General features: G+C 38.9%; 1 protein-coding gene across 1 annotated transcript in view; it reads left to right on the top strand.

Annotated features, from left to right (window-relative positions):
- Positions 1-27,592, top strand: part of LOC103243954 (protein eyes shut homolog) — a 447,411-nt gene that overhangs the window by 405,661 nt on the left and 14,158 nt on the right. Inside the window, exons 8-10 of the mRNA XM_037987163.2 lie at positions 10,778-10,944; positions 11,787-11,931; positions 25,521-25,695. Of these exons, the coding sequence (XP_037843091.2) occupies positions 10,778-10,944; positions 11,787-11,931; positions 25,521-25,695 (487 nt within the window). The remainder of the gene's footprint in view (positions 1-10,777; positions 10,945-11,786; positions 11,932-25,520; positions 25,696-27,592) is intronic.

Below are 27,592 nucleotides of genomic sequence, written 5' to 3'. Positions count from 1 at the left end.
AGTTAAAATTTCAACTGTAGGCCGGGCGCGGTGGCTCAAGCCTGTAATCCCAGCACTTTGGGAGGCCGAGGCGGGTGGATCACGAGGTCAGGAGATCGAGACTATCCTGGCTAACATGGTGAAACCCCGTCTCTACTAAAAATACAAAAAAAAACTAGCCGGGCGTGGTGGCGGGCACCTGTAGTCCCAGCTACTTGGGAGGCTGAGGCGGGAGAATGGCGTGAACCTGGGAGGCGGAGTTTGCAGTGAGCCGAGATCACGCCACTGCACTCCAGCCTGGGAGACACAGCGAGACTCCGTCTCAAAAAAAAAAAAAAAAAAAAAAAAAAAAAAAAAAAAAAAAAAAAGGTCTCAACTGTAGCTTGTATTAAAATTGTATAATACAGTGATAAAAAAATTTTAGGGGCTGGGCACAGTGGCTGACACCTATAATCCCAGCACTTTGGGAGGCCAAGGCAGGTGGATCACCCGAGATCAGGAGTTCAAGACCAGCCTGGCCAACACAGTGAGACACTGTCTCTACTAAAAATACAAAAATTAGCTGGGCATGGTGGCAAGTGCCTGTAATCCCAACTACTCGGGAGGCGGAGGAAGGAGAATCACTTGAACCCGAGAGGCGGAGGTTGCAGTGAGCCAAGATCGTGCCATTGCACACCAGCCTGGGTGACAAGAGCAAAACTCTGTTTCAAAAAGAAAAAAAAATTAGAAGAAATATATTTGACTTCCTGGAAATTTGATCTATGCATCTAAGCACTTTATGCACATAGCTTTCTGTCAGTCACCAGCATATAGATCTTCTATGCTGCGATAATTATGAAAGGTTGCCTCATATTTTCTGCCAAGTAATTTCTTATTTGCTTCAAGCCCTTAGTTATAAACTGTAACAGAAATAAGAGTGCCTAAGTATAGCTTGATGATTTTTCTGTGGAAAAAAATGGAATGAATGTAACCCCACACAACAGAAAAAGAAAATTGAAGCTGGGAGTGTCACAGAAGCAATCAGCTCAGCCTGTTCTTCAGAGAGCCCCGGTAGGGAGCAGGCGGAAAGATGCCTGATGAATGAGAGCAGGCTGTGGCCAATTCCCTAATGTAACACGTAGTCCAATTGCACAGCAATGAGGTATTTTATAAACAAAACTGACAGTGTATACCCATATTCAATTTTTTATAACAGAAAAATGCTCATTATTTTCTTCTGTAATCACATCAGGAAGAGTAGAAATCGTGAGAATTTTCTTCCTAAGAACCTCAAATTATCAAATCTTGGTTTTCATGGAATTAAATATCCTGTACTATAATGTCAAAATTGTCTGTTTTAAATTGTTTGAGTCTTTTAAAATAGTTTAAAAAGAAGTTAAGCTATTCACTTTCCCAACTGACTGAGAAACACATAAAAATTGTCACATGTGACTAGTACTCAAACAGGGTTAGAAATGACAAAGATATATAGATACTTGCAAATCTTCCCCCATCTTTTTTCAAATGTATTTCTGAAGAGGGAATATACATTTAAGGATGATTCAAAGTGTGTAACCTTGATTTCGCAGGGGAACATCCAGAGAACAAAAAGAGAAGGGGCCAAGTGCGAATCAATCAACAAGCCCACGTTTTCAAGTTTGTTCTGTACTTGCAGTAAGCCCATGTGGTTTCCTCTTGTGGGAATTTAAGTTTACCCACAAACTGGTCCTTACATCCTTTATTTGCACAGTCTCATCTCTGACAGCAAGAGAGATACAGATTTGCCATTTTTTCTAGTCTCACCTCCTTTTGCTCAAGAGATATAAAAATGTGGGCCATGTGTATCCCCAAGAAATGCATTTTATCACATTTTTGTATGCTCTGAGCACAGCACTGGATTTGTTGTTCCTATCAACCCTTCCACACTGTCTGTTCACTAGCACAGATGCAAGTCAGGACACCGTATTAATTTGGCCACAACAAGTGCCAGTCTACATTACCTACATTTTAATGGTTTTAATCCCATGAGGTAGACACTATATTGTATCCATTGTGCTCAATGGCTAATGATGAAACATCATGGTCATGGCTGTACATGGTTCTAATGCTCTCAAAACCCTAGAATATCCATAACTGAATAATCATATGAACGGAACAGGAAGCCAAAAGTTTGTCACTATGAACAGGAGCTATACAGATCTAAGACAAACAGAGACTATATGCTCTTTAAGAGTTAATCCAAAATCTTTAGTCATCTTAATTTTAGTTTAGCATCCCCCAAAGTAGAGACTGTAACGGAATATGAGATAAAAATCGCTCAGATGTCTAAAATCCTATACCATTCAATACATCCTGTTCTGGTAGTAAGGACTTTCACTCGTTTGGGTCTTGTTTCTCACATATCAACCTAGATATATATTTTTTGTTTTACTTTAGTTTTGATTCAAATTGCATGAACTTCTATAATTTTCCTAAGACCTTTCACATGTATCTAACTTTTCATTCATATCTAATTTCACCTTCTTCCTAAAAACTGAATATACCCTCTCATAGTCAGTTGAAAAAAACAACTGAAACTGAATTAGGTTTATCTTGGTGTCTCTGTCTCAGAATCATTGTTTTGTTATATTAAGAATATTTAATCAAAAGATCGTTTCCTTCTTTCACAAATCAAAGGCATTACAAGCCCTTGAACTATAATCAAATATGGCTGCAAAAGTATCTTCACAAAAGGTTCCTCCAGATGGGAACTCCCACTAGTAATCAAGCGCCATTCTGTAAGCAATATTCCTTTGGTGGGAGAACTACAGCACCATCGTTGTGGCTCCTCTTACATTTTCTCTTTCAGCCTTGGCAGGAAAGGAAGAAGGGAGAAGAAAAATTAACTTGTCACTTAGAATTTCTTAATCCACTTGGAAATATCTTTTAAAACACTTGAAGTTATTCCTAGAGACAATCCTATGAGGTATTATCTTTATCGGTTTTTTTCAAAAGGTGAGATAACTGGAAGTGAGGAGCCAGAACTTAAATTAGCGAAATGTCCAAGATTAAGCACTCATGTCCTTGTACTACTTGGGACTTTGCTGAACTCTGCAAAGTACATTATCATATTAGAGGAATAAATTAGATTTAATAAATGATACTATTTTACCGTATTAGAATAAGTGTTTGAAGAAATAACAAATTACATCTATTATTCCTTTACTATTAAACCTTTCCTTCTAAATGAAATACTTTAGGAAATTTAATCTATTGGAATTAAAAGACTGTTGGATCATCTGAGAATTTACCATGTTTCTATGATGTTAAAAGTCACAATATTAACCTTTGTGTTAACTGGAGTGTGCTGAAATACACATGAATTTCACAGCACTGTCTACATAAATGTTTTAGAGTTCCAATACGCCCCTTTAGAACAATCCAAGGAACAGCCTTCTAAACCATTCTGAACCTTATGTAACGAACTTAAGAATGAGCTCCTGCCACTTCCAGATAAGTAGTTCTAATCTCTGGGGTATGCCCTAAGCACACCAAGTGAGAACACAAGCATGTACAGCTTTGTAACTTACAACACACAATGATTAGTGAGAATTGGTAAGAGAAACAGCAGGACAGGTGTGCCTCTAAAGTCTCTCCAAAGCACAGACTTGAATTACATCTTTTATAAATGAATTTTATGCTTCCTTTGAGGGTTTCATTAATGAATCCATGGCTTGAACCACTAGCTACTCTTGTCCAGGCAGTCCTTCAAGGTGGAACTAATTAGACCACTTCTAATTACAGTTACTTCATAGGCATGTTTTTTTCTCATGAGAATTTCATAATGATTACCATAAGGCACTCAGGGTTGCTACAGAGTTCTGACAATTTTCACTCCTTGTTATGTCTCTCTCTTTTGCCTTCAGGTCAAGCTGACTTGCACAATTTCTCCTGGGCTTACTCTCTGAAACCTTTGATTCTTTTCCTCCTTCCTATATAATAGATTTCCCCTTCTTGTTCTTACGTGCGAATTAAATCAGAGGCTATGCTGACAAGGTTCAGCCAGGTTGGAGATCTACCAATATACACAGTAAAACCTTTAGGTTTAACATCAAACCAACTATGGAAAAATCCTGCAAGCAGACCTAAGTAATTTAGGGGAAAAATACCATAAGCTTAACTATAATTATATTCTTGTGACAAAAACACTTTTTCTTATTTGCTCCCAAGGTGGGATATATTTAAGATCTGTTACTATCACCACCACTCATACCTCCTGCATCAAAGTTTTAAAACCCATCTGAGACATCTTAGAATGTCCTGACACTCTCGTCTCAACTACTTTGCACTTTTCTTTCAGAATATTCATAGCAGCATCCTTTACCTCGTTTCCATGTTTCATCACTTTTCCCATCCCTAACAATGCCACCATCCACTTCTTCACCTAGACTAAGTCCTTACTTCCATTAACAAATCACTATTCTTTGTGCATTATGAGGCCAGATGGTATTCTGACCACAGCATCTCATCTTATTCCCCCAGGAGATGTGCTCTAACCAATCTTATGAGTTGCCGTTATAATGCCAAGTATGGCTTGCCACAACATACTCACTTCGAAACTCACTGCTTGACGCTGTTGACGGAGTTGTTATGACTTTTCTTTTCTTTTTTTCTTTTTTCTTTTTTTTTTTTTTTTTTTTTTTTTTTTTTGAGACAGATCTCGGCTCACTGCAAGTTCCGCCTCCTGGGTTCACGCCCTTCTCCTGCCTCAGTCTCCCAAGTAGCTGGGAATACAGGCACCTGCCACTACACTGGGCTGATTTTTTTGTATTTTTAGTAGAGACGGGGTTTCACCGTGTTAGCCAGGATGGTCTCGATCTCCTGACCTAATGATCTGCCCATGTCGGCCTCCCAAAGTGCTGGGATTACAGGCGTGAGCCACCACGCCGGACCCCAGCAGTTCTTAAACATACCCTGTTCTCTCCTCCTTCTGGGTTGCGGCAAAGTTCTCCCTTCTGATTTAAACAGCACTCTTCACTGTATGTATGACTTTTCTTTCTAGCCAAGGAGAGATCCAGTTGTTGTTGTTTTTCCTGCGCATTTTTAAAGGATTTTTATTCACTTCCCAGATCTTGTTACTCTTAACTACTATTCATGTAGAGTCACTTCCTATTGTTTCCTTCCTCCTCTTTTTACTACTTGCACAACATAATCTCTCAAAATCCTTCCTTCTTAGCACCAGCTCTGAAGTAATATCCAACAAGTATCTCTTGCCTTGTCTAAAAATCTTCCTAAGCCTGATTTCATTAAGATTCACTGTGGGTTTGTGTTCTGCATACCAAGTGAGCTTGGTTCCAATTCTTTTCATGAAAAAAACTCTCACTATGTCAATTGCTAAACATTTCTACATGACAATACAAATGTGGATTTTCACCTGTTTCTTTGTAACTTGACAAATATAAAAATATAAATTGCTCATATATTTCCCAAAGCTACTCATAGAATAATGTTTAATAGAAAGCTGAATTTGAGAATGAAATAATTCTATAGCACTCGTGGTTGTTTGAATATGCCATTGCTTATGTTATTATGGGCTGTTGAGTCAAGAAATTCCCATTACAAGAAATTCCAGGAAAGTGACATAAGACATATAAATCGATGTTTAAAAATGATGCCTTCAAGTCATTTCATTTCATTTCCATGTTTGATCCTTGAAAAATTTTTATTTGGATCAAAGTAATACCCTGAAGCAATTTGGGCTATAGCCAAAAAAACAAAAACAAAAAACAAACAAAAAAAAAAAAAAAGAAAGAAAAATTGTACTACTCCTGACTCCTGTTCCCAACCCAAGATGTTAACTAGGAGCCAGGAATGCCTGGTTTCCAGACTTCATAAAATGGGGGGATGAAATCAGGTACACACAGTTAAGGTCAGGCCAGAGTTGCTGAGAAGAGGAAAGAAATATGCATTTATTGAGTACCTACTATGTGCTAGGTTGGCAGTGGACTAATGCTTACACATTAAATCTCACTTAATCCTTAGAATAATCTGAAGAGATATTATTATCCCTTCTTGTTTCCCAGAAAGAAGCATTTGGGAAGGGGGTGCTGAAGGTGCGAGAGAGGGGCACAACCCCAGTCAGATTTGTTTCTCCTTCTCTGCTGCATGGACATGGACAGTGTTTAAGAGCACAGACCCTGGAACCAGGCTGTCTTCAGACTCAGACTCCACCACCTAGCAGCCACGTCGCTTTCAGACATCCATGTGTGCTTCAGCATCACCCCACACATACTGCCCTGACAGGTGTCAGTGTCTCATCTACATACAAAGGCTCTAAGTGGCCTCAAATGTTCAGGAAGGTCTCATTTTCATTTCCTTCTTTCCTGATTTGTTTTATGATGACACCAAGGAGAGACAGCTACATAATTTGTGGGACCTATTGTAGAATAAAAAGGCAAACTCCCTTGTTCAAAAAGCAGGGAGAAATGCCGTTAAAGATACTAAAATAGAAAGCATTTTTCTGTCTTCACTGATCTCTCACATTATAGTGACTTAGAATGAGTAAGAATAAGCTTAGAATGACTAATCTTAACTTAGAAAGACAACACAATGTCTTTTATTTGCATTTATGCCATTCTAAGTTAAAAAAATTAAAATATTAAATTTTACCATTCTTTTTATATTGTTCAATGCCACTTTAAAATAGGAAATATTGTGATTTGGAAGGAAAATTTGGAAGGACAGATCAATTTGGGTGAAAAGTTGAGGAAGAGACAGGAGTTGAGGGTGGTTCTCATTTCTCTCATTACTCCCTGCTTTTTGAACAAGGGAGTTTGCCTTTTTATTCTGCAATGCCAGTTTAAAATAGAAACGTTCTTAACACACATGCAAAATCACCAAAATTACACAATTTATCTTTCAAAGCTTGTGCATGCATATGTACTTCCTTATTAACAGAACACCAGAGACACTACACAAACTTAAGTTAACTGTCTTTATTTCAGTTGTTGATCTGCACACATTCTATCAACACTCTCGACCTTTGGCTTCTGATGAGTAAGGTAGAAGTGAGAGGAAAAGGAATTGTGGGCTTCCTTCTCTTTCTCTTTTCTTCTCTGTCATCATTTTCAGTGTAAATAATTAGCTAATACAGAAAAGTAGCAGGAATAATGATGAAATAATAGGGTTCCTTGATGGTTCATGTTTCTCAGACCACCACTCCCTTCTTCCTGCCTTTGAAGTAAGTTCTGGCCCAAATGGAGCATGGCCTCTTGGGACTGTCAGATCCCCCACTTGGTCATTAAACATAATATACTTAGCATGTACTCATTTTGCATATCACTGAACTCCCAGTACTGTGGAAACGCTGTTCTCATGGGATATCACAAGCCTTACATGTGAAAGAGCAAACATGCATATTGTATTTATGAGTCTCCTCTCAACCGCACAAGTTTCATGCCTTGGCCCTCTTATAGTTACTAATACCAATCTGGCCTTATTAAAAACAAAAACAAAAACAAAAACACAGTTGGGGATCCTGTTAATAAAATATTTCTAGGATCTAGCTTCAAAGATTCTCATGCAAGTGGTATAAGACAGGTTCCAGAAAGTGTATTTTTGAAACATTCCCTAAATGATTGTAAAGAACTTCTCGGTTTGGAAACACTCTAAAGCAATTCCTAGGTACTGGCCGTGGCGGTAAACTACTTTTCTTCCTCTTATCTACTCCATCATTTACTACCAGAGTTGATACTCAGGGAAGGTCTAGAGTGGAAGGAGTAGCAGAGGATAGGAAAGCAACCTGATGGACTCATGGCATGGGAATAGGATGCTATCATCTGCTTGATGGGTGATTAGTTCCCTGGCTCTCCTTATCCCCTCCTCTTGGTGCATCCCTAGTCCTTTGCCCTGGGACAGGTCTGTAGGCAGGAGCACCTGTAAATTAAATTCAGCCTTTTCCCCCCAACTGTTCCTTTCCTAGGCTCCTAACTCCATAACTGACCCTGCCACTGCACCTGTTCTTTAAGCCAGATTCTGCAGAACCACCCTCAACTCCTCTCTCTTCCTCAACTCTTCACCCAAATTGATCTGTCCTTTCAAATTTTCCTTCCAAATCACAAGCAAATTTCCTCCCCCTTTTTCTGTCCCCTCTGCCACTACTTTAATTTATTTAGGCGTTTAATGTATTTCAGTATCATTTCCTCTTCTGAATCACTTGAATGACATTCTAGTGAGCCTCCTTATCTATCTCTATATTCTATCCTCAACATTACCAGGAGATTCTTCTAACATCCAGATCTAATACACTTCTCTTATTCAATATCCTTTCATGATTCCTAAGAGTCTCTGGTAAAATACTTAAATAATTCATTGTAGCATATTAGGCCCTTAAAGATATAGTCCTTTCTCCTTTTTCAGTTTCCTTTCCTGCCACAGGCAGCAAATGCCAGTCAAGCCCACATCCCAGCAGTTCTTCTTCTTCTTCAATTTTTTTTTTAGACGGTATCTCGCTCTGTCGCTCAAGCTGGAGTGCAGTGGCACCAACTCGGCCCACTGCAAGCTCTGCCTCGTGGGTTCACACCATTTTCCTGCCTCGGCCTCCCGAGTAGCTGGGACTACAGGCATGCGCCACCATGCCCGGCTAATTTTGTTTTTGTATTTTTAGTAGAGACGGGATTTAACCGTGTTAGCCTGGATGGCCAAGATGGTCTCGATCTCCTCACCTCGTGATCTGCCCACCTCAGCCTCCCAAAGTGCTGGGATTACAGGCTTGAGCCACCGCACCCGACCCCAGCAGTTCTTAAATACACCCTGTTCTTCTCTGTTCCTCCTGGGTTGCTGCAAAGTTCTCCCTTATGATTTAAACAGCACTCTTCACTGTATCCTCTTTTTTCATCTAACAAGCTCTTGATTGTCCTTTTCTGGGTGAGCTCAGAAACAAACTGAAAAATCACCTTTTTGCTTTCCTAACCCTCCTCCTCACCTTGTCTTAATGGCTGCCCTCATTTGTTTCTACTCTGCTCTTCATGGAACTTGAAACAAACCTCCTATCTCCTCCTCACCAGGCCATCAAGGACCTAAGGATAATAATGATGCTCCTGGCATGAAATGGGCTCTCAAGGAGAGCACAAGACAGAAAGGAAAGAAGGATATAGCTGAAATCAATACGCCCTCCCACTACCTTACAGTTCAACTGGCACAATACTGGCTCCATTGCAATAACCTGACAATTTGAAAGACAATTCAAATCCCCTCCATTAGCTCTCAGAAAAATGTCCATTCGCAACAGAAAAATCTCATGTTTTCTCCTCCACCCCTCCCAATTTCTTCTATATCCCAACAGCTGCCTGAAAGACTATCTCCAACCTCTAATAGTAGTTCTTCTCCTTTCTGCCTTTCTAACTGCCTTCCTGAATCTACGTTTTCTCCGGAAACATTGAACTTTCCATTTTAAATATACAACCCAGCTAACCTGATGCAGCATTGCAGGTGGGAAGAAATCACCAGAATGAGAGGAAGTAAGAAAGAGACTTGCCTTAAGTTCCCAATGTACTTGGTCAATGGTAGGCCACTTAATACAGTTGCTCTTAACCATGACTGTATATTAGACTCACCTAGAGAGTTTTCAAAAGTAACCCCGCTCAGGGCCCATGGCAGAACCTTTAGAAAAGCAGAGGCAGCGTTCAAGTATCTCTAAATAATATTTCTGTCTTCCACTTTCCATTGCCTCAGGAAGCCCACCTCTCCACCCCGTCTGGAAACCTACATCCCTGCAGATCTTTCTCTCCTTTACCCTGATCAAAGTAACAGTAGAAGCCCAGTCAACAGACAAAGCATCATTCCTATAAATGCAGATGGAGGAGTCTGTGTATACTCATAATAAATTTTTTCTATGTCAAGGACTCAATTCAACTTTTTCCCCCATGCTTAAACCTCTTACATCTAGGGGGTTCTTACGTCCTTCCTCTAAGCAGAAGTCTTTGCCTCAGTTTCCTGACTGCTAGCCCCAGTATTGAATTATTCTTTTGCCCCATCCACTAACATACCTTTCAGAAGCTCAGTGACGTATTTGGGTCCCTGCTTCCTGTGAACAGATCTCTTGCTATATACCAACTGATCATATAGACTTCTTAATCCCACCAAGGATACCGCTAGCATCTTCCCCTAAGTGATTAATGCTGCGTCTCTCCCAACCACTTCCCTTGTCCTGTGGGTCTTTAAGAACTGTCTCCTGAGTGCTCTGGGTCCTGTAACTCACTGTATTGCATGAATGGCTCTGAACTAATGCAAGGAGAGAGAGAAGAGGGAACACAGAAACAACCCACTTTTAAATGGTCATGGGGCATGGTTAAGAGCTTTTATAATAGAATAATGATAACATATTCTGAACAATGATAGGAATAAATTGATCTTTATACTATTCTCAAATCATAGAAAGAAATTCAAAGCTGACGCTAGGTCATCTCAGCCTTTTGAATCTTCTTAGCTACCAGAGCAGTTCTACTCCATTGTGAAGTTCTCCTTATTGTAAAGTGCATACTGAATTTCAATCCGACAAAAGGAGATTTTCATCCCATTCAACTTTTTAGGTGATCATTGATCGTTCCCCAGGTTGACCAGAACCCTCATGGCTTCAAAGACATAAACTCTTGGTGCTCTGTTTCTGGGGCTGGGAATAACAACAGCCAGTTGCACATGTACCTAAATGCTGACAAGAGACTAAATGTGTATTATAACTTACCATACTGATCTGTAATTCAGAACCAGTCAGTAAAATAAAGCTGACGGAACTCCTGAATTTCCTCTCAGTGAGCTTTCCCCATGTGTCTTCTCATTCCAGGGTTGAATGGCGATGACTTCCTGGCTGTGGGCCTGCTCAATGGCAGTGTGGTTTATAGTTATAACCTGGGGTCTGGCATAGCAAGCATCAGGAGTGATCCCCTCAATCTGAGCCTTGGAGTCCACACTGTTCATCTGGGGAAGTTCTTCCAAGAGGGCTGGCTGAAGGTAAAGAGTCATTCCTTTGTCTCTTCCACAAAGTGAGCACTAGTATATTGTCGGATCTGTGCTAAGGTACAGAGGTGAATAGCCCATGATGCCTACATCCACGAAATTCACAGACTATTGTACCAACTAGGGAAATAGAGAGATGATTACAATTAAGTGGTGTGAGAACAGATAAGAGGGATTACTAACATAGATAAGGGTGAGAGAGAGGAATCAGAAAGTGCTTCCCAGAGAAGGTGATGCTTGAGCATAACTTCAAATAGGAGTTAGGAAAGAACACAATGGTCAGTATTAACTTAAGGAATGGTCAGTATTAGCTTAAGGAATGCAAGTAGTTCAGCGTGGTTTTCAGGTGAGGAGATGGGGAGCAAGAGAAGTGGTTAGAGACAGATAAGGTCTATATTATCAAAGGGCTTAGATGTGCTAAGAAGTTTATATTTTTATCAAAAGAACTATGATGAGCTACTTAAAACAGGAAGGTGGGTACCCTGTTGATTTCTAATTTTTGATAAATGACTCTGGTGGTTCTATGGAGAATTGATAGAAGAGAAGGAAGGCTAAATGGAGGGGAATCAGCAGGATGACAGCATCTAATCTTTGAAGAACTTTGATTTTGATTGAAATGCAAAACCATGATTGCTCTATTAATATATCCGTGGTAACAGACACCAGCAGAGAAGCAGAGAATTGAGTGGCATCGTGTTTTATATTTCTTCAAAATCCCTGTCTTTGTAAATTTTTTATACCAAGTTAATGGGAAATAACAAAAGAGTATCTTAACAGTTCTCCCTGGGGAATTAATTCCTTTTTAAATAGGTTTTGATTTTTTTCTCCTTTTGAAGGTAGATGACCATAAAAATAAATCCATTATCGCCCCAGGAAGACTGGTTGGTCTCAATGTCTTCAGTCAGTTTTATGTAGGTGGCTACAGTGAATATACTCCAGATCTCTTACCAAATGGAGCAGATTTTAAAAATGGTTTTCAAGGTAAGGCATGGACATTTTTTATACTATACCTACTTATTTCAAATGTTGAGGGAAAAAATATTTTAAAGAGTATACGTCTATTTCCCAAACCAGCTACATAGTTTGCTTTCAGACTTGAACAAAGTTTGATTTTAATCAGAAACATTCATTTACTTTTTTTTTTTTTTTTTTGAGAGGAGTTTCGCTCTTGTTGCCCAGGCTGGAGTTCAATGATGCAATCTTGGCTCACCACGACCTCCGCCTCCCGGCTTCAAGCGATTTTCCTGCCTCAGCCTCCCAGGTAGCTGGGATTACAGGCATGCACCACCATGCCCAGCTAATTTTGTATTTTCAGAAGACAGGGTTTCTCATGTTGATCAAGCTGGTCTCAAACTCCCGACCTCAGGTGATCCACCTGCCTGGGCCTCCCAAAGTGCTGGGATTACAGGCATGAGCCACCGTGCCTGGCCTCATTTACTGTTTATTGACCACTTACTGCATATGTACTAGATGTTTAGAATGTTTTAATGAACAAATCAAAGATTTCTGCACTTATTCTAGTTGGAGAGAGGAACACTAAATGTAATTAATTAATTATCTAGTCGTATAATGTGATAAGTTCAGTGGGAAACAGAAATCGAAAGCATGATTTTAAGCAACCAGGATTATGGGTAATTGTTTATACAGGGTGCTTTTTAAAATAGGCTGAGCAGGGTAGACTTCAAAGAGTCACAGTAAAAATTGAAACTCCATCTAACTTTGGAGTTTGAAAGGCAAGAGACAGACAGCAGTTAACCCATCCATACCACCAAGGGGTAGCCCACAGAGGCCAGAGCAAGCCAAGGGGATTAAGGGGAACATTGTGTTTGGGTGAGTCACAGACTGTCTTATTGCCACAGTCTGTCTTCCTGTGTTCAAATAGGAATACAGTCTTGGATCTTCCTTATAAAGCTGATTCATACTGTAATAGCATTCTAAAATAAAGACATGCTTTGAATTGTTATAATAATTTATTTGGTGAAAATAGACTTTTTGGTAGATCCTGGTCCCAGGGTATTTGTTCAAAGGTCTGTTCTTATGGTGTCCTCAGCCACTCAACCAGGTCTAGCCTACTCTCCATGAAAAGTAAAGGGTCAGAAATAAGGATCCCTGAGAGACAGGAGCTGTCATCAAGCACCATTTCAGGCATTTGAGTTATCTACCTACTTCATTGCATTCTTTTCCCAACCTTGACTGACTTCTGCCTAAACACAAATGCAGGAGGCCATGTACTTGAAACATATAAAAGCAACACAGCTAATCCAGCATAATACAAGGTCAGGTTCTAATAAAATTATTTTGTCAAGGCTCTCAAAGAAACTTTTTCTTTGAACTTGTAATCAGTGCTGATTCTCAGAAGGGTGTCTCAAAGGATAGTTTAGAGCACATTAATCCACTAACTGTAATAGAGAGTTCCATGATTTTTTCACAGCAGGAAACAGTATGAAAAGGATTGTAAAGGCATAACAAATCAATGAGTTTTTTAAAACATTATATTCAATGAAAGGGATGGGTAAAGCTATGAATGTGAAAGAAGTATATCTTCCACTAAATGAAGCAGAGACACTGAAGGGTGGTAATCAAAACCTGTTGTCTTTTATTAATAGACACAGTCCTTATATAAGTACTTTGAAATGGATAATTCTTCTGTATGAGAGGCTAGTATAGCATCAAAGATAAGCGTGTGGCTTCTAGAACCCAACTTGCAAGATACATGCCAAACCTCTGCCACCTATATGGTTCATGACCTGGCGGGTCACCTAACCTCCCCCTGCCTTATCTGTAAAATGGGATAATAACCACATCTCTTGCTATGTAGTTCTGAGAGTGAGTTAATGGAGAGAGAACACAGATTAGTGCCTGGCTTAGAGCAAGTCCTATGTGTTAGCACTGATGATGGTGCTAAACGTGGGAGAGGCACAGCTCCAGTCACGTGCTTGCTCCACTTTCTCTGCAACACAAACAGAGGTTAACAGCACAGACTCTGAAATCAGCTTGTCTTCAGATGCAGACACTGTCACCTATTAGCTACATAACTTTTAGCCTGTTATTTAGATTCTCTGCACCTCCATTTTCTCCTCTGCAAAATAGAAATACCTACTCCATAGAGTTTTTATGGATTGATCAAGTAAGTAAAATAATTGTGTTAAGTGCTTAGCCCAGAAACCAGCATTCAATAAGGACTAAATAAATGTTAACTCATTACTCTATCCTGCTATCATAGGTTTCAATATTTGCACATTTGTTGAAGTCTAATGCTTCCTGGTTTCCTTTGATGTTGTTTTCTCCATTCTATTAGGAACTTTTCTTTGTATCTTAAGGATGAGAATTAAAAAGAGGTTTTCATCAAGACCTGTCATTTTCTCCTTAAGTGTGCCAATGAGCCTGAGATCAGCACACACATAGCTGGCCCTTTCTCTGACAGAAACACTAAGATTGCACACTCCTGGAAGTATGTCAACTGCCACAGTCCTTAGTGAGAATGGGAGTCTTGGGCGAGTCTTCTTGGGAATTGCCACTTATGCCACAGTCTTATAGAAAATTCAGGACCTTGAGATCCCCTAATTTTATCACTCGTCTCTTGGATCCTCTCTTAATGTCTGCCTTCCCTCCACTCTAAACTAGCATTTACTATTTATTATAAATCATGCCATATTGTTACCATTCTACTATGACAACCAAATTGCAACTGTACCATAAAGCCATGGTTCCCAAAGCTGATCTCTACTGGTTCTGAAGAATAATATAAGATAACTTCTTAAAAATACAGATTTCTGAAGCCTACCCAAGAACTATTGAATTGAAATCTTTACAGTGGGTTCTGAAAATTTGCATTTTAACAAACCTCCCAGATTTGGAAGCCACCATGTATTTTTTAAATTGTCTCACTCTCTCTTTTTTTTTTTTTTTTTACTTTAAGTTCTAGGATACAAGTACAGAACGTGCAGGTTTGTTACATAGGTATACATGTGTCATGGTGGTTTGCTACACTCATCAACCTGTCATCTAGGTTTTAAGCCCTGCATGCATTAGGTATTTGTCCTAAGGCTCTCCCTCCCCTTGCCCCCCACCCCTCAACAGGCCCCGGTGTGTGATGTTCCCCTCCCTGTGTCCATGTGTTCTCATTGTTCAACTTCCACTTATGAGCGAGAACATGAGGTGTTTTATTTTCTGTTCTTGTGTTAGTTTGCTGAGAATGATGTGGAAGCCACCACATTAATTAGTCATAATGATGCAAAGCAAATGGAATTTTTTGAATTTAATAATTAGAGTAAACATATCACATTTGTCCTTAGAATTACAATTAAATCATGCAATAAAATATTATCTGATCTAGGCTTTAACATTTTTATAAACTCTTTATTTTACTTTTTTTTTTTTTTTTTTTTTTTTAGACAGAGTCTCACTCTGTCATCAAGGCTGGAGTACAGTGGTGCCATCTCAGCTCACTGTAACCTCCATCTCCAGGGCTCAATCAATCCTCCCATCTTAGCCTCCCATGTAGCTGAGCCACCAAACCCAGCTAACATATCCTTACAAAGCTGATTTATCTTGAAGTAGAGTTATAAAATAAAGACATGCTTTAAATTGTTATAACAATTCATTTGGTGAAAATAGCTTTTCAGTAGATCCTAGTCTCAGGGTACTTGGTCAAAGGTCTGTTTTTATGGTGTTCTCAGCCATTCAACCAGGTCTGGCCTACTCTCCATGAACTTGAGAACTGCATCATCACACCCAGCTAATTTTTGTATTTTTAGTAGAGACAGGGTTTTTCCAGGTTGCCCAGGATGGTCTCAAAATCCTGGGCTCAAGCCATCCGCCTGCCCCGGCCTCCCAAAGTGCTGGAATTGCAGGCTTGAGCCACCGCACACAGTCAATTCCTATAAACTCTTGGAAAATAACTCTAATCCAAAGTTCATGATCTGAAATACAAATCCTTATTGATAATAAAGCCCATTTGTTTTTGTTCTAAAAAATGGCTTATAATGAACCATTATTTTTTCTATGACTTTTAATGCTCATAAAGGTATTAACCACCTTAAATAATCTACATCTGCCAAATACACTGTGCCTTACTGTTTTATCTGCTTTAATAAGAGCAGTTCTCCTCTTCTCTGCTTTCCAAAGTTGCATCTGCTACAAAGCTGCAGAGTTCTCAGAGTGAGGCTCATGAATGGTGGTCTCAGACTGGGCATAGAATGAAGGAAGGAAGAAAAGAAGATATGGACTGATAACAGATCTCCAGCACCTGGAATGGTGCTTTCACACAGTACATGCTTGTGACATGTTATTACCACCAGATCTTTCCCAGACTCTCTTACAGCTATGCATGACCATGTGCCTGAGTTCTGGCCAGTGAGATGTCAACAGGTGTAACAGTTGCCACTTCCAGGCCTTACCTATGAAAATCCTCTGCATAGTCCTGTACTGTTTGCCAACCCACCTTGATGCCAACCCTAACCACCCTTTGGACTTTACATGAACAGGAAATAAGCTTCTCGTGTTACAGCAACTAGTGCTTATTGATATGGAGGTTATTAAATATTTACTACTCAACTGAATAGAGTGGACATGAGATAGATTCAGATTCATTAACAACCCTGTAAAGGAGAATTATTCTTATCTAAAAATAGCCAACACTGTCAGTACTTTTGGTTTCTTGCGAGTTCAATTTTTTGCTCTCTCCTTTTTATAATCATATGAGATTCTTCAAACAAGAGCCCATACGGGAAAATGTAGTTAGTTTACTGCAATAATTTAAAAACCTTCTGCTGTTTAAAAAAAAAAAAAAAAAAAAAAAAAGGTTATTACTTGTTTGGTATCTAATCAGTCTAATTTTCAATATACACATGGCTCATGGCTCCATATCACATACAAGATATATGTATTATGTACTGAATGTTTGTCTCATGGTACTACACCAAGCAGATTATGTTTTATCTACTATATTAATAATAAAATAATATATATTCCACAAATATCTTCCAGTTTAATCACTCCAATTGCTTAAAAAACATGATATGTTGACTGACATGAAGCATCTCTCTGTAAAATAAATGCATTTCGCTATTTGTATTGGCTAAATGTTTCTCTAAATTGACACATTTTTAGTGAAAAACATATTTCAATAGTTCGTTATAACAAAAGCATTTTATTTACCCATATAAAAAAGAAACAGTTTAAAATGAACACTTCCAGACATTAAGTTATAGTAATTTAACAAAGTATTCCTGTGTATGATTATAAAAAAATTAAAAATCCAGTATTGGCATCCAATAATTTTTGCTAAGAAGAAATCTGCAATTTTATCATGTAGAAATAGAAGATACCTGAGACAGTGTGATAGAGGGTGGAATGGTGGCATGGAACCCAGGACCTACTAATTTACAGGCGTTGCACAGATAGTTTATTTATATTATTTATTCCTCCTAACTCATGAAATAGCTACTTTTGTCCCCATTTTAATGGTAAAAAGATTAGCTTTGGTTAGACTTTGCATTATGTAGCCATTGTGTGGGAGAGATCATATCTGAACTCAGACTTACCTGACTCTGTCATCTACTTATACTTTTGCTTTCTGCAAAGTGCATTTCACTCTGTAAAAGGCATGGGAAGTCATGCTTTGATAATTGAGCTAGTTGGTTATTCATTTGTAAAGCATCTAGCATTCATTCATTTCTTCAGTCAGTACAGTATTTTGGTCACGGCCTATGTGTGCGTGTAACAGTAAATGGCAGTACTTGGAGGAAAACAAAGAATAAGCCTGAGGAAAAACAATTACTGCTCTCTCATAAGGAGAAAATATTGATGCAAGCAGAGAATGGTGCTTGTCAGTAAAAATGCTAGTGAAAACTAAGTTGGAAAGTACATTCTCTACCTTCCATAACTGAACCCATTTTTTTTTCCACCATGAGAAATTACTTCATGCTTTTTGTTTCTGAAAACGTTTTGAGAGATCATTCCAAAATGGCAGAATAGGAATAGCTCAAGTCTGCAGCTCCTCGTGTGAGTGATGCAGAATACGGGTGATTTCTGCATTTCCAACTGAGGTACCATGTTCATCTCACTGGGACTTGTTGAACAGTGGGTGCAGCCCATAGAGTGTGAGTCGAAGCAGGGCAGGGCATCGCCTCACCCGGGAAGCGCAAGGGGTCGGGGAATTCCCTTTCCTAGCCAAGGGACACCGTGACAGATGATACTAGAAACTCGGGACACTTCTGCCCTAATACTGCGCTTTTCCAATGGTCTTAGCAAATGGCACACCAGGAGATTATATCCGGTGCCTGGCTCAGAGGGTCCCACACCCACGGATCCTTGCTCACTGCTAGCACAGCAGTCTGAGATGGAACTGCAAGGCGGCAGCAAGGCTGGAGGAGGGGCATCTGCTATTGCTAAGGCTTGACTAGGTAAACAAAGCTGCCAGGAAGCTCGAACTGGGTGGAGCCCACTGCAGCTCAAGGAAGGCTGCCTGCCTCTGTAGACTCCACCTCTTGGGGCAGGGCATAACTGAACAAAAGGCAGCAGAAACTTCTGCAGACTTAAACATCTCTGTCTGACAGCTTTGAAGAGAGCAGTGGTTCTCCCAGCAGGGAGTTTGAGATCTGAGAATAGACAGACTACCTCCTCAAGTGGATCCCTGACCACCGAGCAGCCTAAGTGGGAGACACCTCCCAGTAGGGGTGAACTGACACCTCATACAGCCGAGTGACCCTCTGAGATGAAGCTTCCAGAGGAAGGATCAGGCATCAACATTTACTGTTCTGCAATATTTGCTGTTCTGCAGTCTCCACTGGTGATACCCAGGCAAACACAGTCTGGAGTGGACCTCCAGCAAACTCCAACAGACTTGCAGCTGAGGGTCCTGTTAGAAGGAAAACAAACAGAAAAAAATAGCATCAACACCAACAAAAAGAACATCCATACCAAAACCCCATCTGTAGGTCACCATCATCAAAGACCAAAGGTAGATAAAACCACAAAGATAGGGAGAAACCAGAGCAGAAAAACTGAAAATTCTAAAAATCAGAGTGCCTCTTCTCCTCCAAAGGAGAGCAGCTCCTCGCCAGCAACAGAGAATGATTTTGACGAGTTGACAGAAGTACGCTTCAGAAGATCGGTAATAATAAACTTCTCCAAGCTAAAGAAGAATGTTCGAACCCATCACAAAGAAGCTAAAAACCTTGAAAAAAGATTAGACAAATGGCTAACTAGAATAAACAGCATAGAGAAGACCTTAAATGACCTGATGGAGCTGAAAACCATGGCACGAGAACTACGTGATGCATGAACAAGCTGCAGTAGCTGATTCGATCAAGTGGAAGAAAGGATATCAGTGATTGAAGATCAAATGAATGAAATGAAGCAAGAAGAGAAGTTTAGACAAAAAAGACTAAAAAGAAATGAACAAAGCCTCCAAGAAATATGGGACTATGTGAAAAGACCAAATCTACATCTGTTTTATGTACCTGAAAGTGACGGGGAGAATGGAACCAAGCTGGAAAACGCTGTCCAGGATATGTTCCAGGAGAACTTCCCCAACATAGCAAGGCAGGCCAACATTCAAATTCAGGAAATACAGATACGCCACAAAGATACTCCTCGAGAAGAGCAACCCCAAAACACATAATTGTTAGATTCGCCAAGGTTGAAATGAAGGAAGAAATGTTAAGGGCAGTCAGAAAGGTTGGGTTACCCGCAAAGGGAAGCCCATTAGACTAACAGCAGACATCTCAGCGGAAACTCTACAAGCCAGAAGACAGTGGGGGCCCATATTCAACATTCTTAAAGGAAAGAATTTTCAACCCAGAATTTCATATCCAGCTAAACTAAGCTTCATAAGCAATGGAGAAATAAAATCCTTTATGGACAATCAAATGCTGAGAGATTTTGTCATCACCAGGCCTGCCCTACAAGAGCTCCTGAAGGAAGCAGTAAACATGGAAAGGAACAACTGGTACCAGTCACTGCAAAAATATGCCAAATTGTAAAGACCATCAATGCTATGAAGGAACTGCATCAACTAACAGGCAAAATAACCAGCTGACATCATAATAACAGGATCAAATTCACATATAACAATATTAACCTTAAATGTAAATGGGCTAAATGCCCCAATTAAAAGACACAAACTGGCAAATTGAATAGAGTCAAGACCCATCAGTGTGCTGTATTCAGGAGACCCATCTCATGTGCAGAGACACACATAGGCTCAAAATAAAGGGATGGAGGAAGATCTACCACACAAATGGAAAACAACAAAAAAGCAGAGGTTGCAATCCTAGTCTCTGATAAAACAGACTTTCAACCAACAAAGTAGTAAAGGGATCAATTCAACAAGAAGAGCTAACTATCTTAAATATATATGCACCCAATACGGGAGCACCCAGATTCATAAAGCAAGTCCTTAGAGACATACAAAGAGACTTAGACTCCCACATAATAATAATGGGAGACTTTAACACCCCACTGTCAACATTAGACAGATCAATGAGACAGAAGGTTAACAAGGATATCAAGGACTTGAACTCAGCTCTGCACCAAGCGGACCTAACAGACTTCTACAGAGTTCTCTATCCCAAATCAACAGAATGTACATTCTTCTCAGCACCACATCGCCCTTATTCCAAAATTGACCACACAGTTGGAAGTAAAGCACTCCTCAGCAAATGTAAAAGAATAGAAATTACAACAAAGTGTCTCTCAGACCACAGTGCAATCAAATTAGAACTCAGGATTAAGAAACCCACTCAAAACCACACAACTACATAGAAACTGAACAGCCTGCTCCTGAATGACTACTGGGTATGTAACAAAATGAAGGTAAAAATAAAGATGCTCTTTGAAACCAATGAGAACAAATATACAACATTCCAGAATCTCTCTGACACATTTAAAGCAGTGTGTAGAGGGAAATTTATAGTGCTAAATGCCCACAAGAGAAAGCAGGAAAGATCTAAAATAGACACCCTAACAACACAATTAAAAGAACTAGAGAAGCAAGAGCAAACACATTCAAACGCTAGCAAAAGAAATAACTAAGATCAGAGCAGAACTGAAAGAGATAGAGTCACAAAAACCCCTTCAAAAAATCAATGAATCCAGGAGCTGGTTTTTTGAAAAGATCAACAAAATGGATAGACCACTAGCAAGCCTAATACAGAAGAAAAGAGAGAAGAATCAAATAGACGCAATAAAAATTTTAAAGGGGATATCACCACGGAAATACAAACTACCATCAGAGAATACTATAAACACCTCTCCACAAATAAACTAGAAAATCTAGAAGAAATGGATAAATTCCTGGACACAAAAACCCTCCCAAGACTAAACCAGGAAGAAGTTGAATCCCTGAATAGACCAATAGCAGGCTCTGAAACTGAGGCAATAATTAATAGCCTACCAACCAAAAAAAGTCCAGGACCAGATGAAATCACAGCCAAATTCTACCATAGGTAAAAAGAGGAGCTGGTACTATTCCTTCTGAAACTATTCCAATCAATAGAAAAAGAGGGAATCCTCCCTGACTCATTTTATGAGGCCAGCATCATTCTGATACCAAAGCCTGGCAGAGACACAACAAAAAGAATTTTACACCAATATCCCTGACGAACATTGATGCAAAAATCCTCAATAAAATACTGGCAAACCGAATCCAGCAGCATATCAGAAAGCTTATCCACCGTGATCAAGTCAGCTTCATCCCTGGAATGCAAAGCTGGTTAAACATATGCAAACCAATAAATGTAATCCATCATATAAACAGAACCACAGACAAAAACCACATGATTATCTCAATAGATGCAGAAAAGGCCTTCGACAATATTCAACACCCCTTCATGCTAAAAACTCTCAACAAACTAGGTATTGATGGGATGTATCTCAAAATAATAAGAGCTATTTATGATAAACCCACAGCCAATATCATACTGAATGGGCAAAAACTGGAAGCATTCCCTTTGAAAACTGGCACAAGACAGGGATGCCCTCTCTCACCACTCCTATCCAACATAGTGTTGGAAGTTCTGGCCAGGGCAATCAGGCAGGAGAAAGAAATAAAGGGTATTCAATTAGGAAAAAAGGACATCAAATTGTCCCTGTTGCAGATGACATGATTTAGAAAACCCCATCATCTCAGCCCAAAATCTCATTAAGCTGATAAGCAACTTCTGCAAACTCTCAAGATACAAAATTAATGTGCAAAAGTCACAAGCATTCCTATACACCAATAACACACAAACAGAGCCAAATCATGAGTGAATTCCCATTCACAGTTGCTTCAAAGAGAACAAAATACCTAGGAATCCAACTTACAAGGGATGTGAAGGACCTCTTCAAGGAGAGCTACAAACCACTGATCAAGGAAATAAGAGAAGACACAATCAAATGGAAGAACGTTCCATGCTCATGGATAGGAAGAATCAATATCGTGAAAATGACCATACTGCCCAAAGTAAATTATAGATTCTATGTCATCCCCATCAAATTACCAATGACTTTCTTCACAGAATTGGAAAAAACTACTTTAAAGTTCATATGGAACAAAAAAGAGCCCACATTGCCAAAACAATCCTAAGCCAAAAGAACAAAGCTGGAGGCATCACGCTACCTGACTTCAAACTATACTACAAGGCTACAGTAACCAAGACAGCATGGTACTGTTACCAAAACAGAGATATAGACCAATGAACAGAATAGAGCCCTCGGAAATGATAGCACACCTCTATAACCATCTGATCTTTGACAAATCTGACAAAAACAAGAAATGGGGAAAGGATTCCCTATTTAATAAATGGTGCTGGGAAAACTGGCTAGCCACATGTAGAAAGCTGAAACTGGATCCCTTCCTTACACCTTATACAAAAATTAATTCAAGATGGATTAAAGACTTAAATGTTAGACCTAAAACCATAAAAACCCTAGAAGAAAACCTAGGCAATACCATTCAGGACATAGGCATGGGCAAAGACTTCATGACTAAAACACCAAAAGTAATTGCAACAAAAGCCAAAATAGACAAATGGGATCTAATTCAACTAAAGAGCTTCTGCATGGCAAAACAAACTACCATCAGAGTGAACAGGCAACCTACAGAATGGGAGAAAATTTTTACAATCTACCCATCTGACAAAGGGCTAATATCCAGACTCTACAAAGAACTTAAACAAACTTACAAGAAAAAAATCAAACAACCCCATCAAAGAGTTGTCAAAGGATATGAACAGACACTTCTCAAAAGAAGACATTTATGCAGCCAACAGATACATGAAAAATGCTCATCATCACTGGCCATCAGGGAAATGCAAATCAAAACTACAGTGAGATACCATCTCACGACAATTAGAATGGTGATCATTAAAAAGTCAGGAAACAACAGGTTCTGGAGAGGATGTGGAGAAATAGGAACACTTTTACACTGTTGGTGGGAGTGTAAACTAGTTCAACCATTGTGGAAGACAGTGGGGGATTCCTCAAGGATCTAGAACTAGAAATACCATTTGACCCAGTGATCCCATTACTGGGTATATACCCAAAAGATTATAAATCATAAAATACTATAAAGACACATGCACACGTATGTTTTTTGTGGCACTATTCACAATAGCGCACTATTCACAATAGCAAAGCTTGGAACCAATCCAAATGTCCATCAATGATAGACTGGATTAAGAAAACGTGGCACATATACACCATGGAATACTATGCAGCCATAAAAAAGAATGAGTTCTTGTCCTTTGTAGGGACATGGATGAAGCTGGAAACCATCATTCTGAGCATACTATTACAAGGACAGAAAACCAGATACCGCATGTTCTCACTCATAGGTGGGAATTGAACAATGAGAATACTTGGACACAGGGTGGGGAACATCACACACTGGGACCTGTCATGGGGTTGGGGGAGGGGGAAGGGATAGCATCAGGAGGAATACCTAATGTAAACGATGAGTTAATGGGTACAGCACATCAACATGGCACATGTATACATATGTAACAAACCTGCACGTTGTGCACATGTACCCTAGAACTTAAGTATAACAACGACAAAAAATAAAGCCTTTTATGCCCCCCCAAAAATGTTTTGAAAATAAAATTCAGTCTTGCCTTTCTTTTATCATTTTAAAGACCTTATTTCTAGTTGATGTTCCTATTTATTTGAAAGAACTTTGCAAATAAACTCTAAGTAACTGGTAAAGGAGATGAGTAAATTACAATACATTTCAGGATTTCAAACACTTTCATTTCAAATTCTTCACTGAACTGCCCATTTTATTTATATGTACTTATCTACTCTTGGGGTAGAAAAGTTCTTTCTTTTTTGTTTTGTTTTATTTTGAAATAGAGTCTCGCTGTGTTGCCCCAGCTGGAGTGCAGTGGCGCTATCTCGGCTCACTGCAAGCTCCTCCTCTGGGCTTCACGCCATTCCCCTGCCTGAGCGGCCCGAGTAGCTGGGATTATAGGTGCCCGCCACCATGCCCGGCTAATTGTATTTTTAGTAGAAATGGGTTTTCACCGTGTTAGCCAGAATGGTCTCAATCTCCTCACCTCCTGATCTGCCTGCCTCAGCCTCCCAAAGTGCTGGGATTACAGGTGTGAGCCATCGCGCCCGGCCGAAAAGTTCTTTCTAAAGATGTGTACAAAGGCAAAATCTCTGAAAGAGAAAAGAGAAAAATAGCAAAATTGGGTGGTAAATATTAAACCGGAGAAAGTTTATGTACCAAATATCACAAATAGCTAATGTCCTCATTATATAAGGAGACTCTCTTTATATACTATAAATACAAATTATAATATAATTATGAATGACCAATACATTTGTTAAAAGATTTTTGATACCCAACTAGAAACAGGAAAATACTATTTTATTAGCTATTGCATGTAAAAATGAAATGGAATGGTCATCCCATGCATGATAGTGCCTGTGAAGAAGGGGCAATCCCAGTCTCCTGAGTCCAGTTGTGAAAAATATATATGGGCGGACACTTAGGCATACTTCAAAGCATCTATATCTTTTCCCCTAGTAATTCTCCTTCTAGAAATATGTACTAGAAAATAATTTTAAACTGGACAAAGATATACATATGAGATATTCATTACAACTTTATTTCTAATAGCAAAAAGTATAAATGAGTTGATGGAATAATAATTATAGGTTTATTAAATATATTTTGATATAAGGAAATATGCCATCACTTAAAAATAGTTAATGCTACAAGAAAAATGTTAATGTTATTTATGATATTCAACTTTTTGGTATAATATTATATTTTCTACAGCTTAGTACAGATTGCATTTTTGTTTAAAAGAAAATATGACTAAGCATAGAAAAAATACCACACACACACATACACATACACCCCAAAATGTTAATAGTTGTCTGCTGTGAGGTAATATCATGAATGACTTTAAAAAATATTTTTCTCTGTGCATTTCTGTATTCTTATATTTCTTTTAAAATTTACATGTATTACTTTATTTTGAAAAATTTTTACTTTAAAAATGAAAAATAACCTTCTTCTTGTTTTATCTATTTCTTCTGTTTGTTAACATGAAGTGTTTTTGCATTTCTTCAAGGTTGTATTTTCACTCTTCAAGTTCGCACTGAGAAGGATGGCCATTTCAGAGGACTGGGAAATCCCGAAGGCCACCCAAATGCTGGACGCAGTGTTGGCCAGTGTCATGCTTCTCCCTGCAGTTTAATGAAATGTGGCAATGGTGGGACATGCATAGAGAGTGGAACTAGTGTTTAGTAAGTACGACGTTATTAGGAATGAAAGTAGCAGGTTGTTTGTGCTCTAACTGGTACTCCACTCTAACTGGCATTCCACTTGTACAAACTAGGAACACAAACAGATGCATGTATTTAAAATGTTCTTATGTAGACTTGTTACATGATGGGAGGACAGGTGAAGGCAACTACAAATAGGATCAGCACAGCATTCATGCCATCTTAGTTCTGTTAAACAATGACAATGAATCACTACATCTCATTCCAGGCACCATGAAAAATATCACTTAAATCCATACTATTGAGAGAGTAGACAGAAATGTTAACCACACAAAGGCTTACACATTGGGATTTGCTTTCATATGTAGGTTTGAGCCCCTTTATAAAGGGCAATAGTAAAGCTACACAATTTGACTTCTGAACTACTTTAGTATGAAACCAACATGAACCCATTGAGTGAGAAGGAAAAAAGAAAGGAGAATGTTTTTATATTAATTACTCCTTTTGCTGAACATCTCATCTATGCAAAAGTAGTATATGAGGGGTTCTGGGAATATGCTAAAGAAAGTGGAAGTAAGCACTCTGTCATTCAATTTCTTACACTCTAGCTACTCATAAATTTCTTATGTCTCATACATGTATAAGACAGCTAAAGAGAGATTTGTCAAAATGCTCCCTACAGGACGCATGAGAAGACGTAATGCACTTCACCAGGAACACTGGCTCCCTGAAAAGCAGCTGGGAAAGTGGAGTGTCAGAGTTTCTCCTGAAGGACAGAGTCTACCATGAAGAAATTGTAGTTTTAAAAGACATGAGTGAATCTCTTATTCGCCCTAAACAAATTCCTTCCACCTCCTCACTAGAAAATGATCAAAAGCAAAGCTCAAATAACTGATAGTCACAGTAAAATTTTTTGGGGAAAAAAAAATGTATAGTTTGACTCAGCCCATGGAATTACTGAGGACAAAATCTAAGTCTTGGGATGCCACCATCACAGAGCAATAATTTTTGGCATTAGCTTTACCATTATAATTTTATCATTACTTCTCTACAATTTTTAATGAAACTTTTAGCTTGCTTTACAAAGTATGCACTCTAATTTGCTCTACAACTAAATTTAATTAGGAGTACACATTTACTTCACTTTATCTAAAGAGTTGTAGTCATTCTTCAGGTGTTACTACTAAGTATTTTTGTTATTTTTTGACGTGATAATAAACAGGGATCTAGAAAGTAGCAGTAGGAAAGCATATGAAGTTGAAGGTGAAGGTGGGGAATCCGTCCCCACCCTACGTTATTCCATGTGGACCAAATAGCCTAACAGTTTGAACCTAAGAACCATATATATGTATCTTGGAATATATAGTACCAAGTATAGATAGGTACTTAGAACCATTTGCAGATTATTTTGATTAATATAGAAATTCTATTGAGTTCTGATATTAAACATAATACCTTACAATTGCACAGGACTTTGTGGGTAACAAAGCATTTTTTATATATTATTTCCATTGCTCCTCACTAAAACCCTCTAAATTACTCAAGGCCAGTATCCTAATTCCAATTTTATACAGGGAAAATAAGCCCCAGAGACTGTGAGTAATTCGAGAGGATGTATGAGCACCCTGTGAGTAGTACAGCAGGACTCAAAATCAGATCTTCCATTTCCTGGGTCAAGATTCTCTCCAGAATCTAAATAGCAAGAAATGAACTTAAAAGCAGCGAATAATTTTAATGAGGTAACAAAAGTGTTAAGTAGCCATTTACTGATTGTAACCTGTTCACCTTAATTTTTTTAAATGACGTTGAAATTGTCTTCAATTGGCACTTTGTATTTTCTCCAAATTGAAAATACCTTTCTTCATAACACATATCCTGGGAATTTCATACATTGCCGTGTGGAAAACAGTATCTCAAA

The sequence above is a fragment of the Chlorocebus sabaeus genome, chromosome 17, assembly GCF_047675955.1.
Source record: "Chlorocebus sabaeus isolate Y175 chromosome 17, mChlSab1.0.hap1, whole genome shotgun sequence".
Taxonomy (NCBI): domain Eukaryota; kingdom Metazoa; phylum Chordata; class Mammalia; order Primates; family Cercopithecidae; genus Chlorocebus; species Chlorocebus sabaeus.
This window is presented reverse-complemented; position numbering and strand designations above follow the sequence as displayed.